Below are 23,772 nucleotides of genomic sequence, written 5' to 3' on the forward strand. Positions count from 1 at the left end.
TACATTTGTTTATGTGTAACTCTGTGTTGTTGTTTTTGTCACACTGCTTTGCTTTATCTTGGTCAGGTCGCAGTTGTAAAAGAGATCTTGTTCTCAACTGGCCTACCTGGTTAAATAAAGGTGAAAATAAAAACTGGATTGTTCAATTTTATTTTTATTTTGCTATAAACATAGTGAGCTACTGAACACTGGACAGGCAATACTCTGCGGGGTGATATATTTCACGTGATATTCTAAGTTTCATATGTCTGCTTTTGTAACTGGCGAGATTACAACCCAGGTCGGGTCTTCCACGGGAGTACATTTACATTTACATTTACGTCATTTAGCAGACGCTCTTATCCAAAGCGACTTACAAATTGGTGCATTCACCTTAAGATATCCAGTGGAACAACCACTTTACAATAGTACATCTATCTTTTTTTGGGGGGAGGCGGGGTTAGAAGGATTACTATATCCTATCCCAGGTATCCCTTAAAGAGGTGGGGTTTCAGGTGTCTATGGAAGGTAGTGATTGACTCCGCTGTCCTGGCGTCGTGAGGGAGCTTGTTCCACCATTGGGGTGCCAGAGCAGCGAACTGGGCTGAGCGGGAACTGTGCTTCCGCAGAGGTAGGGGGGCCAGCAGGCCAGAGGTGGATGAACGCAGTGCCCTTGTTTGGGTGTATGGCCTGATCAGAGCCTGAAGGTACGGAGGTGCCGTTCCCCTCACAGCTCCGTAGGCAAGCACCATGGTCTTGTAGCAGATGCGAGCTTCAACTGGAAGCCAGTGGAGTGTGCGGAGGAGCGGGGTGACGTGAGAGAACTTGGGAAGGTTGAACACCAGACGGGCTGCGGCGTTCTGGATGAGTTGTAGGGGTTTAATGGCACAGGCAAGGAGCCCCGCCAACAGGGAGTTGCAGTAATCCAGACGGGAGATGACAAGTGCCAGGATTAGGACCTGCACCACTTCCTGTGTAAGGCAGGGTCGTACTCTGCGAATGTTGTATAGCATGAACCTACAGGATCGGGTCACCGCCTTGATGTTAGCGGAGAACGACAGGGTGTTGTCCAGGGTCACGCCGAGGCTCTTAGCACTCTGGGAGGAGGACACAATGGAGTTGTCCACCGTGATGGCGAGATCATGGAAAGGGCAGTCCTTCCCCGGGAGGAAGAGTAGCTCCGTCTTGCCGAGGTTCAGCTTGAGGTGGTGATCCGTCATCCACACTGATATGTCTGCCAGACATGCAGAGATGCGATTCACCACCTGGTTATCAGAAGGGGGAAAGGAGAAGATTAATTGTGTGTCGTCTGCGTAGCAATGACAGGAGAGACCATGTGAGGATATGACAGAGCCAAGTGACTTGGTGTATAGCGAGAATAGGAGAGGGCCTAGAACTGAGCCCTGGGGGACACCAGTGGTGAGAGCACGTGGTGCGGAGACGGATTCTCGCCACGCCACCTGGTAGGAGCGACCTGTCAGGTAGGACGCAATCCAAGAGTGAGCCGCGCCGTAGATACCCCACTCGGAGAGGGTGGAGAGGAGGATCTGATGGTTCACAGTATCAAAGGCAGCAGATAGGTCTAGAAGGATGAGAGCAGAGGAGAGAGAGTTAGCTTTAGCAGTGCGGAGAGCCTCCGTGACACAGAGAAGAGCAGTCTCAGTTGAATGACCAGCCTTGAAACCTGACTGATTTGGATCGAGAAGGTCATTCTGAGAGAGATAGCAGGAGAGCTGGCCAAGGACGGCACGTTCAAGAGAAAAGAAAGAAGGGATACTGGTCTGTAGTTGTTGACATCGGAGGGATCGAGTGTAGGTTTTTTGAGAAGGGGTGACAACTCTCGCTTGAAGACGGAAGGGACGTAGCCAGCGGTCAAGGATGAGTTGATGAACGAGTAAGGGAGAAGGTCTCCGGAAATGGTCTGGGGAAGAGAGGAGGGGATAGGGTCAAGCGGGCAGGTTGTTGGGTGGCCGGCCGTCACAAGACGCAAGATTTCATCTGGAGAGAGAGGGGAGAAAGAGGTCAAAGCATAGGGTAGGGCAGTGTGAGCAGGACCAGCGGTGTTGTTTGACTTAACAAACGAGGATCGGATGTCGTCGACCTTCTTTTCAAAGTGGTTGACGAAGTCATCCGCAGAGAGGGAGGAGGGGGGGAGGGGGAGGAGGATTCAGGAGGGAGGAGAAGGTGGCAAAGAGCTTCCTAGGGTTAGAGGCAGATGCTTGGAAGTTAGAGTGGTAGAAAGTGGCTTTAGCAGCAGAAACAGAGGAGGAAAATGTAGAGAGGAGGGAGTGAAAAGATGCCAAGTCCGCAGGGAGGCTAGTTTTCCTCCATTTCCGCTCGGCTGCTCAGAGCCCTGTTCTGTGAGCTCGCAATGAGTCGTCAAGCCACGGAGCAGGAGGGGAGGACCGAGCCGGTCGGGAGGATAGGGGACATAGAGAGTCAAAGGATGCAGAAAGGGAGGAGAGGAGGGTTGAGGAGGCAGAATCAGGGGATTGGTTGGAGAAGGATTGAGCAGAGGGAAGAGATGATAGGATGGAAGAGGAGAGAGTAGCAGGAGAGAGAGAGCGAAGGTTGCGACGGCGCAATACCATCTGAGTAGGGGCAGAGTGAGTAGTGTTGGAGGAGAGCGAGAGGGAAAAGGATACAAGGTAGTGATCGGAGACTTGGAGGGGAGTTGCAGTGAGATTAGTAGAAGAACAGCATCTAGTGAAGATGAGGTCAAGCGTATTGCCTGCCTTGTGAGTAGGGGGGAAGGTGAGAGGGTGAGGTCAAAAGAGGAGAGGAGTGGAAAGAGAGGCAGAGAGAAATGAGTCAAAGGTAGATGTAGGGAGGTTAAAGTCACCCAGAACTGTGAGGGGTGAGCCATCCTCAGGAAAGGAACTTATCAAGGCGTCAAGCTCATTGATGAACTCTCCAAGGGAACCTGGAGGGCGATAAATGGTAAGGATGTTAAGCTTGAATGGACTAGTGATTGTGACAGCATGGAATTCAAAGGATGAGATAGACAGATGGGTCAGGGGAGAAAGAGAGAATGTCCACTTGGGAGAGATGAGGATTCCAGTGCCACCACCCCGCTGACCACATGCTCTCGGGGTGTGCGAGAACACGTGGTCAGACGAGGAGAGAGCAGTAGGAGTAGCAGTGTTTTCTGTGGTAATCCATGTTTCCGTCAGCGCCAAGAAGTCGAGGGACTGGAGGGTAGCATAGGCTGATATGAACTCTGCCTTGTTGGCCGCAGACCGGCAGTTCCAGAGGCTGCCGGAGACCTGGAACTCCACGTGGGTCGTGCGCACTGGGACCAACAGGTTAGAGTGGCAGCGGCCACGCGATGTGAAGTGTTTGTATGGCCTGTGCAGAGAGGAGAGAACAGGGATAGACTGACACATAGTTGATAGGCTACAGGAGAGGCTACGCTAATGCAAAGGAGATTGGCATGAAAAATTAACTAAACAACTGGGGAAGCGAGAGAGCAGGGCCTCCCTCACTAACAATTCACTGAAACACTAAAACACTAAAATATAACTTTTCTAGCTACCACTAGAAATTAAAATTGATGTAAACTACAGTGGTTCAATGTTTCCAGGAATAGGCTAACTTAGTTTATTCCGCTAGCTAACTTGCTACAGTATTCTTCTGTGAAAACCCACCTAGTGCACCGTGTCCTATGACGCCGTAGCTAACTAGCATGCTAGCATCCTATAACACACGGTTAGCACCAATACTTGGTAACAACAAGCTACCAATGGATCATTCGTGTCCGTGTCTAGTTCATAACGCAGAAGTAATTAAACGTTGGCTAGCTAACACAAAGTCAGTCCTGCTAGTTACACAAGTGGACTACCAATCTCGAATGTTCAGAAAGTTAAGCTTACGTTGCAAAAATCTTATTGACTAAAAATGATACAGCTAGCTGGTAGGGTTAGCTAGCTAGCAGTGGGCGCGTTGTAGACTATGTTAGAAAATGAAGCTGGCTAGCTAACCTCGATAGTTACTCTGTACTACGCCTTTATCTTGATACAAAGACAACTATGTAGCTAGCTAACATTACACTAGTCAAATCGTTAAGTTGTAATGTATATAGTTTCTACAGTACTGCTAATTGGTAAAGTTGGCTTGCTAGCAATGGCTGTGGTGCTATGGTGTTGACGCCGTTTCGGAAAACGGAGCGAACGAACGAATACAGCTGGCTAGCTAACCTTGTTAGTTCCTCAGAGCTACACCTTTATCCTTGATACAAAGACAGCAGATACAACTATGTAGCTAGCTAACAATACACTAATGAAATTGTTCCAATGTAATGTAATGAAATGTAATATTACCCACGGAGCGAGGTGCAGCACGACCACTCACTCCAGCATCCGGAAGCATCGTATTTGACTTTTCAACTAAGAGGGCCAACACAATTCTTTAAGTCATAGATGGGGCTACCTCATTACGTGACTTTGAGCAACCATGACCGACTCATGTCTGCTACACATTCACGTGCATTTTCTAGGGCTATCAAACTGGAGTTTATTGCAGAATTTGCAAAACAAGTAAAACAAGAATATTGCCATTTTGATTTTGTCCAAAGTCACAGTTAGTAAAATCAGGTAAATTGATAAATGGGGTAAATGTTGGGGGTAATGTGTTACAAAGTAACATGGTACGTCATCAGATTGTTTTAATGAGTAACAAAGTAAAGTAACGAGTTACTTTTTCGAATTGGGTAATATTATTACAGTTACTTTGTCAAACAACGTGTGCATTACTTTCAGAATCATATCTCTACCAGGCACGTGTTTCCATGATCCGATTTCGACTTGTTTCCTCATTTAGTTCTCGAGCGAGCAGAAGAAGGCTGTTTGGAGAAAGGTGATGACAGCTGCTGTGTATAGAGGGTGCACCTTTGATCTTTGCCATAGATCGCTTACATGATAGCAAAGCCCATAGAAGGCTTTCATGTCTAGTGGCAAGAGTGTCCTCTATACATCTCCATGGGTCCATGTACATGCTGTCTACAGTATAACCAGAACAGACATTTTTTTAAATGTCCACAATCTACACACAATACCCCATAATGACCAAGCAAAAAAAGGTTTTACAAATATTTAGCAAATGTATTAAAAATATATATCACATTTACATAAGTATTCAGACCCTTTACTCAATAGTTTGTTGAATTGGCAGCGATTTTAGCCTCGAGTCTTCTTGGGTATGATGCTACAAGCTTGGCACACCTGTGTTTGGGGAGTTTCTCCCATTCTTCTCTGCAGATCCTCTTGAGCTCTGTCAGGTTGAATGGGGAGCATCACTGCACAGATATTTTCAGGTCTCTCCAGAGATCAGGTTCATCGACCCTAAGCTGTGTGCTTAGGGTCATTGTCCTGTTGAAAGGTGAACCTTCACCCCAGTCTGAGGTCCTGAGCGCTCTGGAGCAGGTTTTCACCAAGGACCTCACGTTCATCTTTCCCCTGATCCTGACTAGTCTCCCAGTCCCTGCAGCTGAAAAATATTCATCAGACCAGAGAATCTTCTTTCTCATGGTCTGAGAGTCCTTTAGGTGCCTTTTGGCAACCTCCAAGCGATCTGTATTGTGCCTTGTACTGAGGAGTGGCTTCCGTCTGGCTACACTACCATAAAGGCCTGATTGAGGGAGTTCTGCAGAGATGGTTGTCCTTCTGTAAGGTTCTCCCCATCTCCACAGAGAAACTCTGGAGCTCTGTCAGAGTGACCATCGGGTTCTTGGTCACTTCCCTGACCAAAGCCCTTCTCCCCCGATTGCTGAGTTTGCCCAGGTGGCCAACTCTAGGAAGATTCTTGGTGGTTCCAAACTTCTTCCATTTAAGAATGATGGATGCCACTGTGTTCTTGTCCAATCAATTGAATTTACCACAGGTGGACTCCAATCAAGTTGTAGAAACATGTCAAGGATGAGCAATGGAAACAGGATACACCTGAGTTCAATTTTGAGTCTCATAGCAAAGGGTCTGAATACTTCTTTTTTTAAATTTACATTTGCAAATATGTCTAAAAATGGTGTAATTATGTGTCATTATGGTGTAGCGTGTGTAGATTGAGGAGGATTTTTATTTATTTAATCAATTTTTGATTAAGTCTGTAACGTTAAAAAATGTGGAAAAAGGGATGGGGTCTGAATACTTTCCAAATGCACTTTATATGATAATTAAGCAGCCCATATATAGCACAGCACTTGTAGACTAGCACAGGAAAGCAGTGCCACAGATGAAAAGGGAAACTAGTGATCAAACCTGAGTTAGTAAATAGCCTATCTTTGGTAAAGTGTGTGTGGCTCGCCTTGCTCCCTCCAACAGTCAAGCAAAGTGAGATTGAGATTTTTTTAATGAAAGTAATATGGTATAATGCATAATATTCTAAAGTAATGCAATACTTTTGTTAAATATAACGAGTCATTTGTAGTATATAACTTTTCCAAGTAACTAGTCCTAACACTGGGTGAGGTGAAAACATGTTTTTCTCACATGTGAAAAGGAGGTGTTAACATGAGAAGGAAAAAAATGTATACATGTGAAAATGCGATGTGTGTTTTTTGTAAGAAAAAAACTGCAAACACAAACTTTTTGCATAGAAAAACATTAAGGTACTTTTTCTTGCGAGAGCTTGTTTCAGCACAGAACTTTATGGATTGTCCTCCATCTTCATTTTGTTTGCATTTGATCATAACTCATCTAAGAACTAGTGAATTATTGATTAGAAATGCATGGTATCATTTGCCTGGTGTGTGTGTGTGTGTGTGTGTGTGTGTGTGTGTGTGTGTGTGTGTGTGTGTGTGTGCGCGCGCGCGCGCATCTGCCATTTGCAGTACTCCCTTGCTGGATGACATTTCAGGGTCATGTCTGCGTATGACATCACTTCGCAAACAATATTGTGGCATCCAACATCCAACACAGGACAAAATATAAGAGACACACAAGTATTCACACACCTTGACGTTTTCCACATTTGGTTGTGTTACAAAGTAGGATTAAAATGATTTTAATTATCATTTTTTGTCATCAACCCACACAAAATACTCTAATGCCAAAGTGGAAGAAAAATTCTAACATTTGAAAAAAAATCTATAAAATAAAACAGTAATGTATCTTGATTAGACCTCATTCAACACATGTTAAAATCACGTTTGGCAGCGGTTACAGCTGTCTTTTTGGGTCAGTCTTTAAGATCTTTCCACACCTGAATTGTGCAACATCGTCCCATTATTATTTTCAACATTCTTCAAGCTCTGTCAAATTGGTTGTGGATCATTGCTTGAAAACCATTTTCAGGTCATGCCATAGATTTTCAAGTAGATGTAAGTCAAAACTGTAACTCGGCCACTCAGGAACATTCAGTCTGTTTGATAAGCAACTCCAGTGTAGATTTGGCATTGTGTTTTAGATTATTGTCCTGCTGAAAGGTAAATTCTTATCCCAGTGTCTGGTGGAAAGCAGACAACCAGGTTTTACTATAGGATTTTGCCTGCTTGAAAATATGGAGAGAGGTAATGTGTTGTGTTGGATTTGCCCCAAACATAACATAATTGTATTCAGGAAAAAAAGTGAATTGCTTTGCCACATTTTTTGCACAATTACTTTAGTGTCTTGTAGCAAACAGGATGCTTGTTTTTGAGTATTTTTATTATTCACAGGCTTCCTTCTTTTCACTCTTAATTAGGTTAGTATTGTCGAGTAACTACAATGTTGTTGATCTATCCTCAGTTATCTCCTATCATAGCCATTAAACTCTAAGTGTTTTGAAGTCACCATTGGTCTCATGAGCGGTTTCCTTCCTCTCCAGCAACTGAGTTAGGAAGGACACCTGTATATTTGTAGTGACTGGGTGTATTGGTACACCATCCAAAGTGTAATTAATAATTTCATCATGCTCAAAAGGTTCTGTGCCCTCTGTAATTATTGGGACAGTGAAGCATATATTCTTCTTTTGGCTCTATACTTCAAAAGTTTGGATTTCAAATCAAACAATGACTATGAGGTTATATAGTGTTGCCATCTTTAATTTGAGGGTATTCTCATCCGTATCGGGTGAACCGTTTTGAAATTACAGCACATTTTGTACATAGTCCCCCATTTTAGAGAACAGACAAATTCACTTATATGTGTATTAAAGTAGTAAAATGTTAAGCAGTTAAGTCCCAAATTCATAGAATGCAATGACTGCATCAAGCTTGTTAAGCACATTTTTACACCTGATCTTATTTAGATTTGCCATAACAAAAGGGTTGATTGCTTATTGACTAAAGGGTTGATTGCTATTGACTATATTTTTTTATTAATTTGTAAGCATTTGTAAGCATTTCAAAAAACATAATTCCACTTTGATTATGGGGTATTGTGTGTAGGCCAGTGAAAAAAATCTTTATTTAATCAATTTTAAATTCAGGCTGTAACACAACATTTAAAAAAAAAAAGTAAAGTAATGTCATGCTATACCCCATTTTATGCTCACTCATGTCAAAATCGCTGCTCACTGCACAGACACATTCATGCTTGATAAAATAATTAGGGTCTGAAGACATACAGTAATTTATCATAAACTGTTTGGTCAAATTTGGTCAAACTTGTGTTTAAGACAACATGTTATTTTTATAACAAACAGCCTAAATGGCCTGCAATATACAGTTGCAAGAAAAAGTATGTGAACCGTTTGGAATTACCTGGATTTCTAAATAATTTGATCTGATCTTCCTCTAAGTTGCAACAATAGACAAGCACAGTGTGCTTAAACTAATAAAACACAAATTATTGTATTTTTCTTGTCTATTTTGAATACATCATTAACAGTGTAGGTTGGAAAAAGTATGTGAACCCCTAGGCAAATAACTTATCCAAAAGTCAGCTAACCTGGAGTCCAATAAATGAGACAAGATTGGAAATGTTGGTTAGAGCTGCCCTGCAAAATAAAAAACTCACAAAATGTGAGTTTGCTATTCACATGAAGCATTGCCTGATGTGAACCATGCCTCAAACAAAAGAGATCTCAGAAGACCTAAGATTAAGAATTGTTGACTTGCATAAAGCTGGAAAGGGTTACAAAAGTATCTCTAAAAGCATTGATGTTCATCAGTCCACGGTAAGAGAAATGTTCTACCAATGGAGAAAGTTCAGCACTTTTGCTACTCTCCCTAGGAGTGGCCGTCCTGCAAAGATGACTGCAAGAGTAGAGCGCAAATTGCTATCTGTTTGCCAATTTAATCTCAACAGAAGTTCGGTGATGCAACAGGACAACGACCCAAAACACAGAAGTAAATCAACAACAGAATGGCTTCAACAGAAGAAAATACACATTCTGGAGTGGCCCAGTCAGTCCTGACCTCAACCACATTGAGAGGCTGTGTCATGACCTCGAGAGCGGTTTACACCCCAAGAATATTGCTGAACTGAAACAGTTTTGTAAAGAGGATTGGTCCAAAATTCCTCCGGACCGTTGTGCAGGTCTGATCTGCAAGTACAGAAAACGTTTGGTTGAGGTTATTGCTGCCAAAGGAGGGTCAACCAGTTATAAAATCCAAGGGTTCACATTCTTTTCCCACCCAACACTGTGAATGTTTACACAGCATGTTCAATAAAGACATGCAAACGTATAATTGTTTGTATGTTTTTAGATTAAGCAGACTGTGTTTGTCTATTGTTGTGACTTATGTGAAGATCAGATCAAATTGTATGACCAATTTATGCATGAAATCCAGGTAATTCCAAAGGGTTCATATACAATTTCTTGCCACTGTATGTCAGCATATCATGGTTGACAATCTCCAAAGACACCATAGCAAGTGAGATCAGCAAGATAGCATATCAACGTATCAGAGTGATATCTGCAAAGTATGTCATCTTCAAATGGATCGAAAAATGTTGTATAAATGCAGTAAAAAAAGATCTTCAAAGATGGCTTAGTAAAGATCCAAATAGATTAAAAAAAAATATGCCAGATGTATTACAACATATTGTGGTAAATATTTTAAAGAGAAGGCTTTACAAAGTAAAGTCTTATATTTGTACAATTAATCTTTCCTGCCCTCTTTTATACTTGTGTCGTATTAAGAACTAATGGTCTACAGAGCTATCAGCACAACTGTCAAAAGCTTAAAGAACTTTTAATCACACCTCAAGCCTCAGTGCAGCCCCCAATGTCCCCTATTACAAGCTCATGATATATTCACATCAGTCCATTTTGCCGCAGGCTCTGAAAGCTAGTTGAACCAAAGGGATGGTCAGTTCTGTTCCGAGGCTATAATGTACTTCAGGAATATGAAGAATATGAAGCCTAGGAAGCCTCAGGGTTCAAGTCATTAGTATCTTCTGTGAGAACCAAATAATGATTCATTTCTGGTCTATACAGTAGTTGGTAATGGTATGTTACATTCTGACATGTTGCTTTTTTTTAATAATGAGTATTGGTTAAGGCGTAATCCTTGATATAGGGACAAATAAGCCACCTCTTGGGAATAGGCACTGATATGCAAATGAACGACAGATATGTCTCAACAAAACAACAAATTAGTGACACATTAATCACCCATTCCTCAGTGAATAGAGAGTATGAAAAAGAATGAGAGATGCATTGCAGGCAGAGAATATATTCAGATCAGTTGGCATGCCGGCTATAATTTATAGAGTCACAGACTGGCAAGGTGATGCAGTTATTCTTTTGAGGGACATTCAAGCAATCTATCACACAATGAGGATGGCTGACGAGAAGCCTGCAAAGCGCCAGTTACCGGTAGCTTTTTCGGGAAAATGTATTTGATAGATCTTAGGGGATTGGGGAGAGAATGCACTAGATGCGCCTCAAAGCTCCATTAACCCACCACTGCTGTTGTTTGGGACTGGGGGAGTAGACTGCAGTGATGAAGGTAGATGGTATATTGAGAGGTTTTGAAAATGGCCCTGAAATTCAAAATCCAAGGTGCTTTTTTTTTTTTTTTTTTTTTTTGGGTGCTTATTGTGGGATAGAGAAAAATCAGGAGTTATATAGGGGCATTTCCATGATAAAGGAATTACACTCAGACTCAGATTTTCCTACTTTAAAATGTATACCAAACAAAACTATTGATTTAAAAACAAAACAAACCAAACCACCAACCAGCTATGCACAAGGCCTATTTAACAATTTGGCCAGAATTCTTTACAAAAACACATTTACTGGAAAAACTGGGCCGATAGAATGTTTGGTAAAACAATAACCTTTGGAAAAAAAGAGTCTCAGCGTAATTACATTATGATGGAACTGCCCATAGGCAAGTATGTACAGTTTTGCGTCAGAAGTTTACATACACCTTAGCCAAATACATTTAAACTCAGTTTTTCACAATTCCTGACATTTAATCCTAGTACTAATTCCCTGTCTTAGGTCAGTTAGGATCACCGCTTTATTTTAAGAATGTGAAATGTCAGAATAATAGTAGAGAGAATGATTTATTTCAGCTTTTATTTCTTTCATCACATTTCCAGTGGGTCAGAAGTTTACATACACTCAATTAGGATTTGGTAGCATTGCCTTTCAATTGTTAAACTTGGGTCAAACGTTTCGGGTAGCCTTCCACAAGCTTCCCACAATAAGTTGGGTGAATTTTGGCCCATTCATCCTGACAAAGCTGGTGTAACTGAGTCAGGTTTGTAGGCCTCCTTGCTCGCACACACTTTTCCAGTTCTGCCCACAAATGTTCTATAGGATTGAGGTCAGGGCTTTGTGATGGCCACTCCAATACCTTGACTTTGTTGTCCTTAAGCCATTTTGCCACAACTTTGGAAGTATGCTTGGGGTCATTGTCCATTTGGAAGACCCATTTGCGACCAAGCTTTAACTTCCTGACTGATGTCTTGCTTCAATATGTTGCTTCAATATATTCACATAATTTTCCTCCCTCATGATGCCATCTATTTGATGCCATCTCTCAGTCCCTCTTACAGCAAAGCACCCCCACAACATGATGCTGCCACCCGCGTGCTTCACAGTTGGGATGGTGTTCTTTGGCTTGCAAGCATCCCCCTTTTTCCTCCAAACATAACGATGGTCATTATGGCCAAACAGTTCCATTTTTGTTTCATCAGACCAGAGGACATTTCTCCAAAAAGTATGATCTTTGTCAACCATGTGCAGTTGCAAACCACGGGGGGCCAGTACGGAGAAAAAAAGAAAAAGAAATGTATGAAATGAAATGTATGCATTCACTACTGTAAGTCGCTCTGGATAAGAGCGTCTGCTAAATGACTAAAATGTAAAAAATGTCAAATGTAGTCTGGCTTTTTTATGGCGGTTTTGGAGCAGTGGCTTCTTCCTTGCTGAGCGGCCTTTCAGGTTATGTCGATATAGGACTCGTTTTACTGTGGATATAGATACTTTTGTACCTGTTTCTCCAGCATCTTCACAAGGTCCTTGCTGTTGTTCTGGGGTTGATTTGCACTTTTCGCACCATAGTACGTTCATCTCTAGGAGACAGAACGTGTCTCCTTCCTGAGCGATAAGATGGCTGCGTGTTCCCATGGTGTTTACACTTGCGTACTATTGTTTGTACAGATGAACGTGGTACCTTCAGGCGTTTGGAATTTGCTCCAAAGGATGAACCAGACTTGTGGATGTCTACAAATTATTTTCTGAGGTCTTGGCTGATTTCTTTTGATTTTCCCATGATGTCAAGTAAAGAGGCACTGAGTTTGAAGGTAGGCCTTGAAATACACCCACAGGTACACCTCCAATTGACTCAGAAGCTATCAGAAGCTTCTAAAGCCATGACATCATTTTCTGGAATTTTCCAAGCTGTTTGAATGCAGTCAACTTAGTGTATGTAAACTTCTGACCAACTGGAAATGTGATACAGTGAATTATAAGTGAAATAATCTGTCTGATAAACAATTGTTGGAAAAATGATTTGTGTCATGCACAAAGTAGATGTCCTAATCGACTTGCCAAAACTATAGTGTGTTAACAAGAAATTTGTGGAGTGGTTGAAAAATTAGTTTTAATGACTCCAACCTAAGTGTATGTAAACTTCCGACTTCAACTGTATGTACTTTTTTTTAATCCTTTATTTAACCAGAGAAGTCACATTGAGATTTACATCTCTTGGCCAAGAGAGCAGCAAACATATTATAATTACACAATAGACACATAGAACATATCAATGAATGGGAGTTAAAACAGAGCGAAGTGAATAACATAGATTAAAAGAGAAGGTTTAAAAATATATGCTATCTGTGGTCAGCAGCCCTCCAATAAAGGATTAAAAATGATCAATCTGAATAAAATAGAGTTTTAACTTAGGTTCCCAGACAGGTTAAGACTTTCTGCAAAGTGTTTCAACATGTTGGGGCAGCAAATCTCAAAGCACTCTTACCAGACTCAGTTCTTGTGGGAAAGTGTCAGAACAAGATGTTCATCCATGTTTCAAGGATTGTAGCTTTTGAAATATGCTAATGTCACCGAATACTACCAAACACTGCAATGATATTACCAACACTAACATCCCCGGCAAAAGAAATCAGGTTTAAACCATGTAAAGACATCTTTTTCATGACGAGATCAAGATATCATGGGAAAGACATCATGAATACCTATGTAAGACTGCTGTTCATTGACTACAGCTCAGCATTCAACATAACAGTACCCTCCAAGCTCATCATCAAGCTGGAGGCCCTGGGTCTCAACACCGCCCTGTGCAATTGGGTCCTGGACTTTCTGACGGGCCGCCCCCAGGTGGTGAAGGTAGGAAACAACATCTCTATTTCGCTGACCCTCAACACTGGGGGCCCACACAAGGGTGCGTGCTCAGCCCCCTCCTGTACTTCCTGTTCACCCATGACTGCGTGGCCATGCACGCCTCCAACTCAATCATCAAGTTTGCAGATGACACAACAGTAGTGGGCTTGATTACCAGGGGGCTTGATTACGAGGGCACTCGGAGTGTGGTGTCAGGAAAACAACCTCTCACTCAACGTCAACAAAACAAAGGAGATGATCGTTGACTTCAGGAAACAGCAGAGGGAGCACCCCCCTATCCACATCGAAGGGACAGCAGTGGAGAAGGTGGAAAGTATTAAGTTCCCCGGCGTACACATCACAGACAAACTGAAATTGTCCACCCATACAGACAATATGGTGAAGAAGGTGCAACAGCGCCTCTTCAACATCAGGAGGCTGAAGAAATTTGGCTTGTCACCCAAAACCCTGACAAACTTTTACAGATGGACAATCGAGAGCATCCTGTCAGGCTGTATGACAGCCTGGTACAGCAACTGCACCGCCCTCAACCGCAAGGCTCTCCAGAGGGTTGTGCGGTCTGCACAATGCATCACCGGGGGCAAACTACCTGCCCTCCATGACACCTACAGCAACCGATGTCACAGGAAGGCTAAAAATAATCATCAAGGACAGCCACTGCCTGTTCACACCGTTATCATCCAGAAGGCGAGGTCAGTACACGTGCATCAAAGCTGGGACCAAGAGACTGTAAAACAGCTTCAATACAGCAATCTCTAACTCAGAGAGGCTGCTGCCTACAATGAGACCAAATCACTGGCCACTTTAATAAATGGATCACTAGTCACTTTAAACAATGCCACTTTATTAATATTTACACATCTTACATTACTCATATCACATGTATATACTGTATTTTATACCATCTATTGCACCTTGCCTTTGATGCTCGGCCATCGCTCATCCATATATTTATATGTACATATTCTCATTCACCCCTTTAGATTTGTGTGTATTAGGTAGTTGTTGGGGAATTGTTAGATATTACTGCACTGTCGGTACTAGAAGCACAAGCATTTCGCTACATTCGCATTAACATCTGCTAACCATGTGTATGTGACCAATAAAATTTGATTAGATATTTTGGTTAAGACAACCAGGTTAAGATATATTTTCTGTTTGCAAAAAATACATTCACAAAACGTCCTTTTACAACCAGTGTACAACCTGACCATGATGTCATAAAAGACATCACAATGTTGTCAGTGCAACCAGTTTTGCGCGCTGGGTCACCACAGTCGACTCAACTTCACTCATTATTCTTCTTCCATCTTCACATCCTTCCATCATGAAAACCCACAGTCCTCCCTCTTCACTCCAGGCTCACCGTCTCTATTTTCTCCATCACAACCCTCAGTCTGTCTTCCACAATCCTATCAGTCCCATTATTCAGTTACTGGCCTCCATCACTCCTCCATTATAGGGTCCATTAACCCGTACTTCCCCTCACTGTGACCCTTCATCATCCAGCATTCACTACAACTTCATATCATCACACGTCTGCATCATCCCCATACTGCGAAATATGAAACAGTTAGGCCTATCACTTTGGCTTTGTCATATCTAATGGTGTTATGTTATATGCTATATTTCCACACGGTCAAATTAAGTTCACAACAAATTCACTACATAAATGCGTGCGTGTCATATGTTTCTCTCTCACTGTGCTCTTTTTAATTGTGAATAAATATGTGCCGTCATTTATAATGATTTAATGATCATGATTACTAATTAATTAACTTCTGAGATTAGTTTTACCCCAGTGAAAACTAAATTAGTAATATATAAATATTGGTTTCTCTGATACGCAATTACTTTCCCCAAAAGCTCTCTAACTCAAAATTGCTTTCTCTCAAACAGTGAATATCTGAGATTTGAGTTATTGAACTTTGCAAGTGAATTTTGTACATGACAGTTGTGATTGCTTTCTCTCAGTTTCTCAGTTTGTAAGTGGCTGTGATTGCAGTATTGGGCCCTGGGGGAGGGGGATAGCAATACTCACCCAAATTTCTCCAACTATGTGTGAGTGGACTTATTTGTCTGGTTCATGAAGCAAAATCAGCCCAAAACAGTCTTCAGTCCTGCATAGAGTGCAACGTAACAGGGTGAGGGGTCCAGAAGGTCTGATACAATCACACTCACTCACACGTGTCATCATAAAGAGCCAATGGTAAGCATGTGAGCAGTTCTCTGTTTAATAAACTACAATAACAACACTTTTATAAGACAGATAAGACACCCTTTAGTGGGAAGGGGATGTAAATCCATCATAGCACCCTACCTATGCCTATATGACAGCCAGCCCTGCTATTGTACAATAATATTGCGCTTTTATCACCTTATCAGTAAGGCGGTTGGTTATCCCAGACGACTACAGTCACTATGGCCTTGGCTTTACTGATGTAGCACCACCCCCGCAAGAATGACAAAAAATTAGCTTTAAAACTGCAACATGTTCTCTCAGCCTCATGGCAAAATGTGTACAATTGTAGGATTTTTGTTTTTATTAAAGTAAAAAAAAAATATTTTCTTGCATTATTTGAGCTTAAAATGTACTTATAGGTGAATTTTATAAGGAAAAATATTTGTTTGGGGAATTCTCAAAATACTTTCAATATTATTCATTTCCATTTTGGCTCTATGCCTGGAAATGCCCCCAAAAAGTTGACATTGTCCCCTCTTTCAAGAATCCCTGAGCTCTAAAAAAGCAACATTTTTTCTCAGCCTCACAACAAAATGTGTTAAATAGCATGAGATTAGCTATTAAAACAGCACATTTTTCTGACCTTGCGGGGCCCCCACAAAGCTGTGCTAGACCACTGCTTTGCTTCCTGCTTTCTGATGGGGCCGGTTTAGTTTATCTCCCTATCTGTGCTTGGATGGACCTGTCACTTTTAAGCACCAGATTATGGGAACGGCAGATGCCTACAGGAGCCTCGGAGAGTTAAAGCCCACAAAAAAATCTGCTGCCTCTTCTTCATTGGATTGTGTATATAAAGAGAAATAGAATGTGAGCAATTAAGAGGATCAAAGAGTCTGGTTAAGATCCAAAACACTGACAGGGGGAGGTCACGCACTGGGACAGAGATTTTCTTTTGTTTGACACAGAGGTGGCCTAAAGATTTATCCAACTGTGTTGAAAAGTATGGTAAATTGGTTCCTGTTGTTTAAGAATCTAATACAGTGTTACGGCTTGGTAGTCGTGGAGGAGGAATGAGGCGCAGGAAGCAGCGAACACAGGGTAGTGGTGTTTTTAATATACACCCACACAAAAACAAATGTTCCCACACACAGGGGAGAAAGTACATACGGCGTCAAAACAACGTCGACACGAACATAAGCCGTCTGTCAAAGAAACAATCATTAATCCCGCACGAACAGGAGCGGGCCAGCTAAACTAAATAGCCCCTCTAATGGCTAATTGACCACAGGTGTCACAAAATAAAAAAAGGGAAAAGCAAAAGGGAATCGGTGGCAGCTAATAGGCTGGTGACGACGACCGCCGAGCGCCACCCGAGCAGGAGGGGGCACCACCGTCGGTGGGAATCGTGACATACAGGATCCAGGACAGGTTCGCATGAGATGAAGGAATAATTTATAGTGTTACATGCTGCTATGTTGTCTGGAGTTTGAAATACTGCTGTGCCCTGAATTTGAACCGAGCACAATTTGTACTCTAGCATTCTAGACATAACAGTATTTTCTGAAAGAAAGTAGCCCACAATAGGTGATAGGGGTTGGGTCTTTCACTATGTCAATAATTGTAATATTTCAATACATCAACATTAAAGATCCCGTGGAGATCCTTTTGTCTTGGAGTGTCTCACTGCCATTCAAGTTTCAAGTATGCTCCTGAGCTTTCCTCTCAAGAACGAAGGATAGGTTACATATGTCAGCCAGCCTAGTGTTCTGTCCCATTCCAGCACCATGCTGCTGTCCCCAAGTACTGCCTAGTCTCAGTGACTGAGGCGCAACAGGGTTTAACAATTCCCAGGTTTTCCTCAAATCCTGGTTGGAGGATTCTGGATTTCCTGCTTATTCTCTCCTGATTCCAGGTATCCTCCAACCATAAGGTTGGGTGTAATCAGCGACCGTCTGTGTGTTGCTTGTTCGAGTTGCGTCGGGGACAACTGTAGCATTTAGTTAACCTTTCCCCTAACCCTTATTCTAAATTTAAGCCAATTCACCTAACCCTTGTCGTCTAACCTTTCACGTAAATTATCCTAACTTTTGTCGTTAGCTCTCCTAACCGCCAAAGTAACTTCTCCCCATAATATAATTTTATTTTGTAGTTACTACGCAACAAGCAACCTGGTCTCAGATTAAGACGTATAATACTATATGTCCACCAAGACTTATTTAATCCAATTTGTATGACCAGGTAAAACGTACGATACTATATGTCCTCTAATGACTGCTATTCCATTCATAATGTTACCTAACATAACATATACTAAATGGGTACGTCCAGAATAATATGAATGGCCATAGACCACGTTTGGCTGATGTGGTCCTGTATATGGTAGAATGCTAACAAGTTTGGCCTGTACAATAACAAGGTAATTGGACTGTTGATGGCAGAGGTTGTATCGATGCAATCAGGGCTAAGGGCTAACACAACGCCCACAAGAAGCATGCAACGTCAAACCAACTTGGTTAGCTTGAAATCTCTCTAATATCAATCTGGAGTCAAATATTTGACACTGCATATGTTTACACCACATGGATTCGGTCTTGCATAGCAAAATTTGAAATTGGGTTTTTTACATTGGTAAAATTAGCGACTCAGAGCTACAAAATGGTATATCATACATTGCATTTTTGAGGAAGAATGGGAAAGTAATTTGAAAGTTGATAAAGTTGTAAACTCACTTTTTAGAAAAGGGCCTCTGAATGTTTGGGTACCTACTGGAGAGCTCTCCTTTGTCTACACCCATTCAGCATTGTTCACACACTCTTAGGCCAGCCCCACCCATCTCTTTAAGGATTCACATGTGAGGTCATGTGCTAAACAGTGAGTAGTGTAGTAAAGATTAAGACTAAATGTGGTAGTAGCCTACAATAAGGAAAAATTCCAGGAAAAAATATTTGATAATGCATTATCCTCTGCATAGCTGTTGATGAAGTTAACCACTCGCTGCAAGTCCTCATGCTTCAGGTGTACCCTGTGCTTGCTTGGGCCGGATTTATTTTTGATGGGAGGCATTAGACCATTCTTCTTGTATGACTGGTGGAGGAATGTCAGGCATGTTCTACTGATGCTGAAAGACAAAATCCAGATACAAATATTTTAGCATTATTATACAATAGATGCAAAATGGCATTCTGAGATATCACTACATACAGTTCATACACGTAATGTTAGTTAGCTAGCCAGCCATCTAACGTCAGCTGGCTAGCTAACAGCAAGCTTTAACTAGCAATACAAACCGATTGTCATAGCTAGCTAAAGTTAATCAAATAGGTTAAATGTTAGCTAGCAAGCCAGCCATCGAACTTCAGCTGGCTAGCTAACAGCAAGCTTTAACTTGCAATGAAAACAACTTTCTAACAAAATTAGAAACGTATAATATCTGAAACTGTACCTAGATTCTTACCAGTATACATAGTTGAAAGCTTCACAGCAGACTGCAACCCATTTTATTAAATAGACGTCTTGTGTCGTTTCCTTTTAGTTTGCACAGCTTGTTTGGCCCGTTGTGTCAAGTCACTCTGGTTCACACTGGCCATGTGCAATGCCATAAGAATCATCAGATCCTTCTCTCTCTCTCTGTCACGGATGCCATGGTTGCCCTTAGCTTTAAGATGTAATCTGGAAACGTGTTTTAAACAACAGCCTTCTGTGTTCTCTTTGACTCCCTATGCATTTGCAATCAAACGGCAGAATTCTATTAATCTCCTTATCATACTCTGCTTCTACCAGATATTCCACTGATTTCAAAACTCGGTCAACTTCTCCGTGACAACACTATTGTTTGCCGTTTCTTCCCCTCACTGTCATCAGAAGACTCTACAATGTCTTATTCAATGAAAATGTTACCTAAATCAGGGATTTCCTCATTTTTTGACGATCGTCCTCCAGAAAGTAGTCCATCACAACCTTTTCCCACTGACCTTTGTTGATAGCGCCTGATAAATTCAGGGGAGCAATATTTGCAGTTCTCCATGGCTAAAGTTCTATCTTATGAAAAAACTGCAGTAGAAGGATTTATCTATGCTCAACGAGCAGCCATTTTATAGACAAAATATGCTACACCGCAGACCAATCAGAACTCATCTCTCGGCATGTCCAGCCCACTCATTATCTCAGCCAATCATGGCTAGTGAGGAGGTTGCTGTCTTCTTCTGTGGCTAAACCAAACTTGGCTCGTAATTTAACAATTGTATTCGTATTTACAGATGGCATGCAAGTTTGTTATTAAGACACCTGAAAGTCCACATGTTCGAGAAGGCATTTGTCAAAAAACGCATTTTGATAAACAAATATTTTTTACGTTCAAACGGCTCTCCTGTGAAGACGTGACTTGCGACATACACCTAGTTTCCTGAATTGGGTCACATAAGACCCAAGATGTGTGATTCTATGTATAAGATACCAAAGACTTCATGATGCAACATGTTTACATTTGCCAGCCCAAGACAAGTCACCTGTCAGCATGTCTGGAAAATTGTTTTCAGCTTTCAAACTATATTCAACAAACGATGTGGAGAGAAGGACTGTCATTGAGTAATTTATCCACCAACTATGTCAAATTAACTGCATGCACATTTCTATTTTGAATGTCATTCCCAAATATTTATACATACATTTTGAAGTAAAAATCTATAAAGTTTCCTCCATCAAAGATTTGACCCATAGGAGTTTGAGGTTGAAAAGGGATTGAGAACCCGTGCCAAAATCAATAACACTATTGAGTCACTGTGGAAGACCATATCAAAATCAAATCAAAGTTTATTGGCCGGGTACACAGATTTGCAAATGTTATCGCAGGTGGAGCGAAATGCTGATGTTTTTAGCTCAAACAGTGCAGTAATAATATCTAGCAATATAGAACAATGCAAACATAATGCAAAAAGTAAAAAATATATATATATATATATATCAGAATGAGCCGTGTCAGAGTCCAGAATATAAATATATGTATATTACTGCACACCAACATAAATTCTCACCCCTTCAACCAAGAATATGAAAAAAAATTGGGACTGGCTGCCATTGCATGGTGTACGGTTACAATAGCCTACTGATACAGGCAAGCATGGAGACACTTTGAAGCTTCAGTATCAAAATGTTTGAGGGCATCAATAAAATATCAAGCACCATAAAGTACATACCCATCATCTAAAAACTACAACATAGCACAGGAGGTGAAATAAGAATTTAATTAATTTATTTATTCACACAGTCAAAATGTGGCATTTCCAATGTCGGCTAGTGTAAAACAATGCATAATTAATTCAGAAAATAATATACCTATATTATTCTGCTTAACTTGCAATCTTATGAGAAAGAGAGAGAAAAGAGAGAGAGAGAGAGAGAGAGAGAGAGAGAGAGAGAGAGACCTCCTCAAACAGTCGCCAAAAGACGCAGAGCACGTCTTCATGAACATTGATTGAGTTACTCTTAACAGGTCGATGTCGCCCAAATTCCCTTTCGCAAGATTTCCCAAACAAAGTAATCTGAACCCCAAGGGGTGCACGTTTTAGCCCTTGCACTACACAGCTGATTCAAATAATAAACTAATTATCAACATTTAACCATTTGAATCAGCTGTGTAGTGTTAAAGCAAAGACCAAAAGGTGCACACCTTGCGGTCCCGAGGACCGAGTTTGGGAAACGCTGCCCGAGACGTCATCACATACATTAATGCTCATTAAGGCAATCTGTTAAGCTTTATATGGCACCTTACTATAATAACCTTTTTGGTGGCTTAACGAAAAGAACGCCACATGTCATCATATTTTTATATTTCTATCAAAGTGGCTGGGAATCGATATGCACTATACAAAGGAAGACTTTGGAAGCATATAGCTCCCCCCGTTCTGTTTCGCTCTCGACGTGCCGTGAATTTGAAATAGTTGTACTGCAGTATTGTTTGTGGCTACAATGCTCTTTATGCCATAAAATATGTGCATTTGGCTTTAACATATTGTTGAACATGCTGAACAGTATTCAACATACTGCCATGGGTGAAAGGGATCTTCATATATCCTAATCTATGTGGTAGTACCGCAACATTTCAACCCACCTAAAAGCAACAATAGACACCTAACAGAGAATCAACTAATTCATGTTAATAGCCACACATCTAAACATGATCCAAAATGATAATAATGTAAGGCAGCCCAAAGAGTTCCTGTTTCTTTGCGCAAAGCTTTCCATCACCACAAAGTTACTTATGTGCATAGAGGTGCTCACATGGAACTTCTTGTTATTTTACGTAATGACCCAAGCGTAATAACCCAAGCTTAATGGGGCAACAATAATGTTTCAAACTCATTTAAATTATACAATGTCATGGAGATATAAAGTTCATACCTTGGCCATAGCCTTCGAAGACGCAGAAGACTGGTATTTCAATTGGTGCGAAACACCGGCAGTTTGGTTCATCTTGGAAACCTAAGAAACGTCCCTATCCAAAAAAGGTAAAACACCTGGTAAACACGACCAAAATAAAATATAAACCAGGCACCGTCTATGAAGCAACTCCCCGTTGGATATGTGGACTCCGAGTATTTGACGACTGACACTTTCACCACCCGAGAGTCGTGTATAACGCGCGCAACTGGCTTCTCCTCTCCCTATCCACTGATTGCATGTGGCAACCACTACGCGCGATCGGTGTAAGTGGGTGCAGTGCCGGCGCATAGGCTATCTGGTACTTGCGGCGCTGTCTGTGGTTTGAGCCACAGCACCACAAACCAAAACAGCCTTTGGGAAATAGGAAATCGACGAGACATGCTTATTTTGAATTGTCATCAATTTACTCGGAATCATTCTTACTTGAGAGGAAAGTAGAGCTAACAAATGATGCTACTCATCAACACAATGCATCATTATGTAATGCTCATTGGATGTTATCCTTATGATCAGGTTTTACAGCATAAAGCATACTATTACCTTGGTGGACTAGTCAATAGCTAAGGTGTTCTAAATGGATTACAAAAATAGAATCACATTTGTTGATGACTAAAATCTAATTAGTTAATGGTTTGTGGCACGTATTACTTCCACCACTTCCAACAGCAACTTTTATGGAGAGGGGGAAAGCTAGGGAAATTGGAATATTTTACAGGCTTGGACAGAAATATGTTTTTCATGACACAGTGAGTAAATGTGTTTGCAGTGGCCTTCAGAAGCTGAAGAATTATTGTTCTACAAGCCTCCCGTGACACAAAGCCTCAATGTTGCCGTGTGTGTGTGTGTGTGTGTGTGTGTGCAGTGTGACAGAGTGATTTTGCTTCCCCTTTCATCTATTATCCTTTTTTCTCATTTTTCCCCCTTCCTCTATTGTCTCCTTCTCCTCTCTCTCATCTGTCTGTCTTCTTTCGATCTATTGTCCCCTACTCTGTTTTCCTTCCCCACTGATCTCCCTCTTCTCTCTTCTGTCTCTCTTGTCCCATGCTTGCACTTGAGCAGATGCCTCTAGGCTCCCTCCAGTGTTCCTCTGTATGAGAGGATGGGAGTGTTAATTGAACAGTTGTGCCGCATCTGTTCTCTCATCATGTACGGTTATCAGCGGGCTCATCAAAAGGCATGTTACACCATGCCTCTCCATGGCATTTTGAATTGCGTTTCGCATATGAGGGTTGCATATCAATGTCCATAGTACATGTGAAATGCAAAATATGCCCACCATTCATGGTTTTGTAGATACTAAAAACCATATACTTTTAGTATCTTTCCATTTGATTTAATATGCTGATACGCAGGGTCTCAAAGGAGAATAGGGGGTTTAAAGGGTGTGTGTGTGTGTGTGTGTGTGTGTGTGTGTGTGTGTGTGTGTGTGTGTGTGTGTG

The 23,772-nt window shown here is 41.5% G+C and overlaps 1 protein-coding gene across 1 annotated transcript in view; it reads right to left on the bottom strand.

The window, feature by feature from the left end:
• LOC115156178 (inactive dipeptidyl peptidase 10) overlaps nucleotides 1–22,392 on the bottom strand; it is a 330,943-nt gene extending 308,551 nt beyond the window's left edge. The window contains exon 1 of the mRNA XM_029703529.1: nucleotides 22,292–22,392. Within this exon, the coding sequence (XP_029559389.1) occupies nucleotides 22,292–22,363 (72 nt within the window). The 5' untranslated portion in view covers nucleotides 22,364–22,392. The remainder of the gene's footprint in view (nucleotides 1–22,291) is intronic.
• Nucleotides 22,393–23,772: the final 1,380 nt, after the last annotated feature.

Source organism: Salmo trutta, chromosome 20 (genome assembly GCF_901001165.1).
Source record: "Salmo trutta chromosome 20, fSalTru1.1, whole genome shotgun sequence".
In the NCBI taxonomy this organism is placed as follows: domain Eukaryota; kingdom Metazoa; phylum Chordata; class Actinopteri; order Salmoniformes; family Salmonidae; genus Salmo; species Salmo trutta.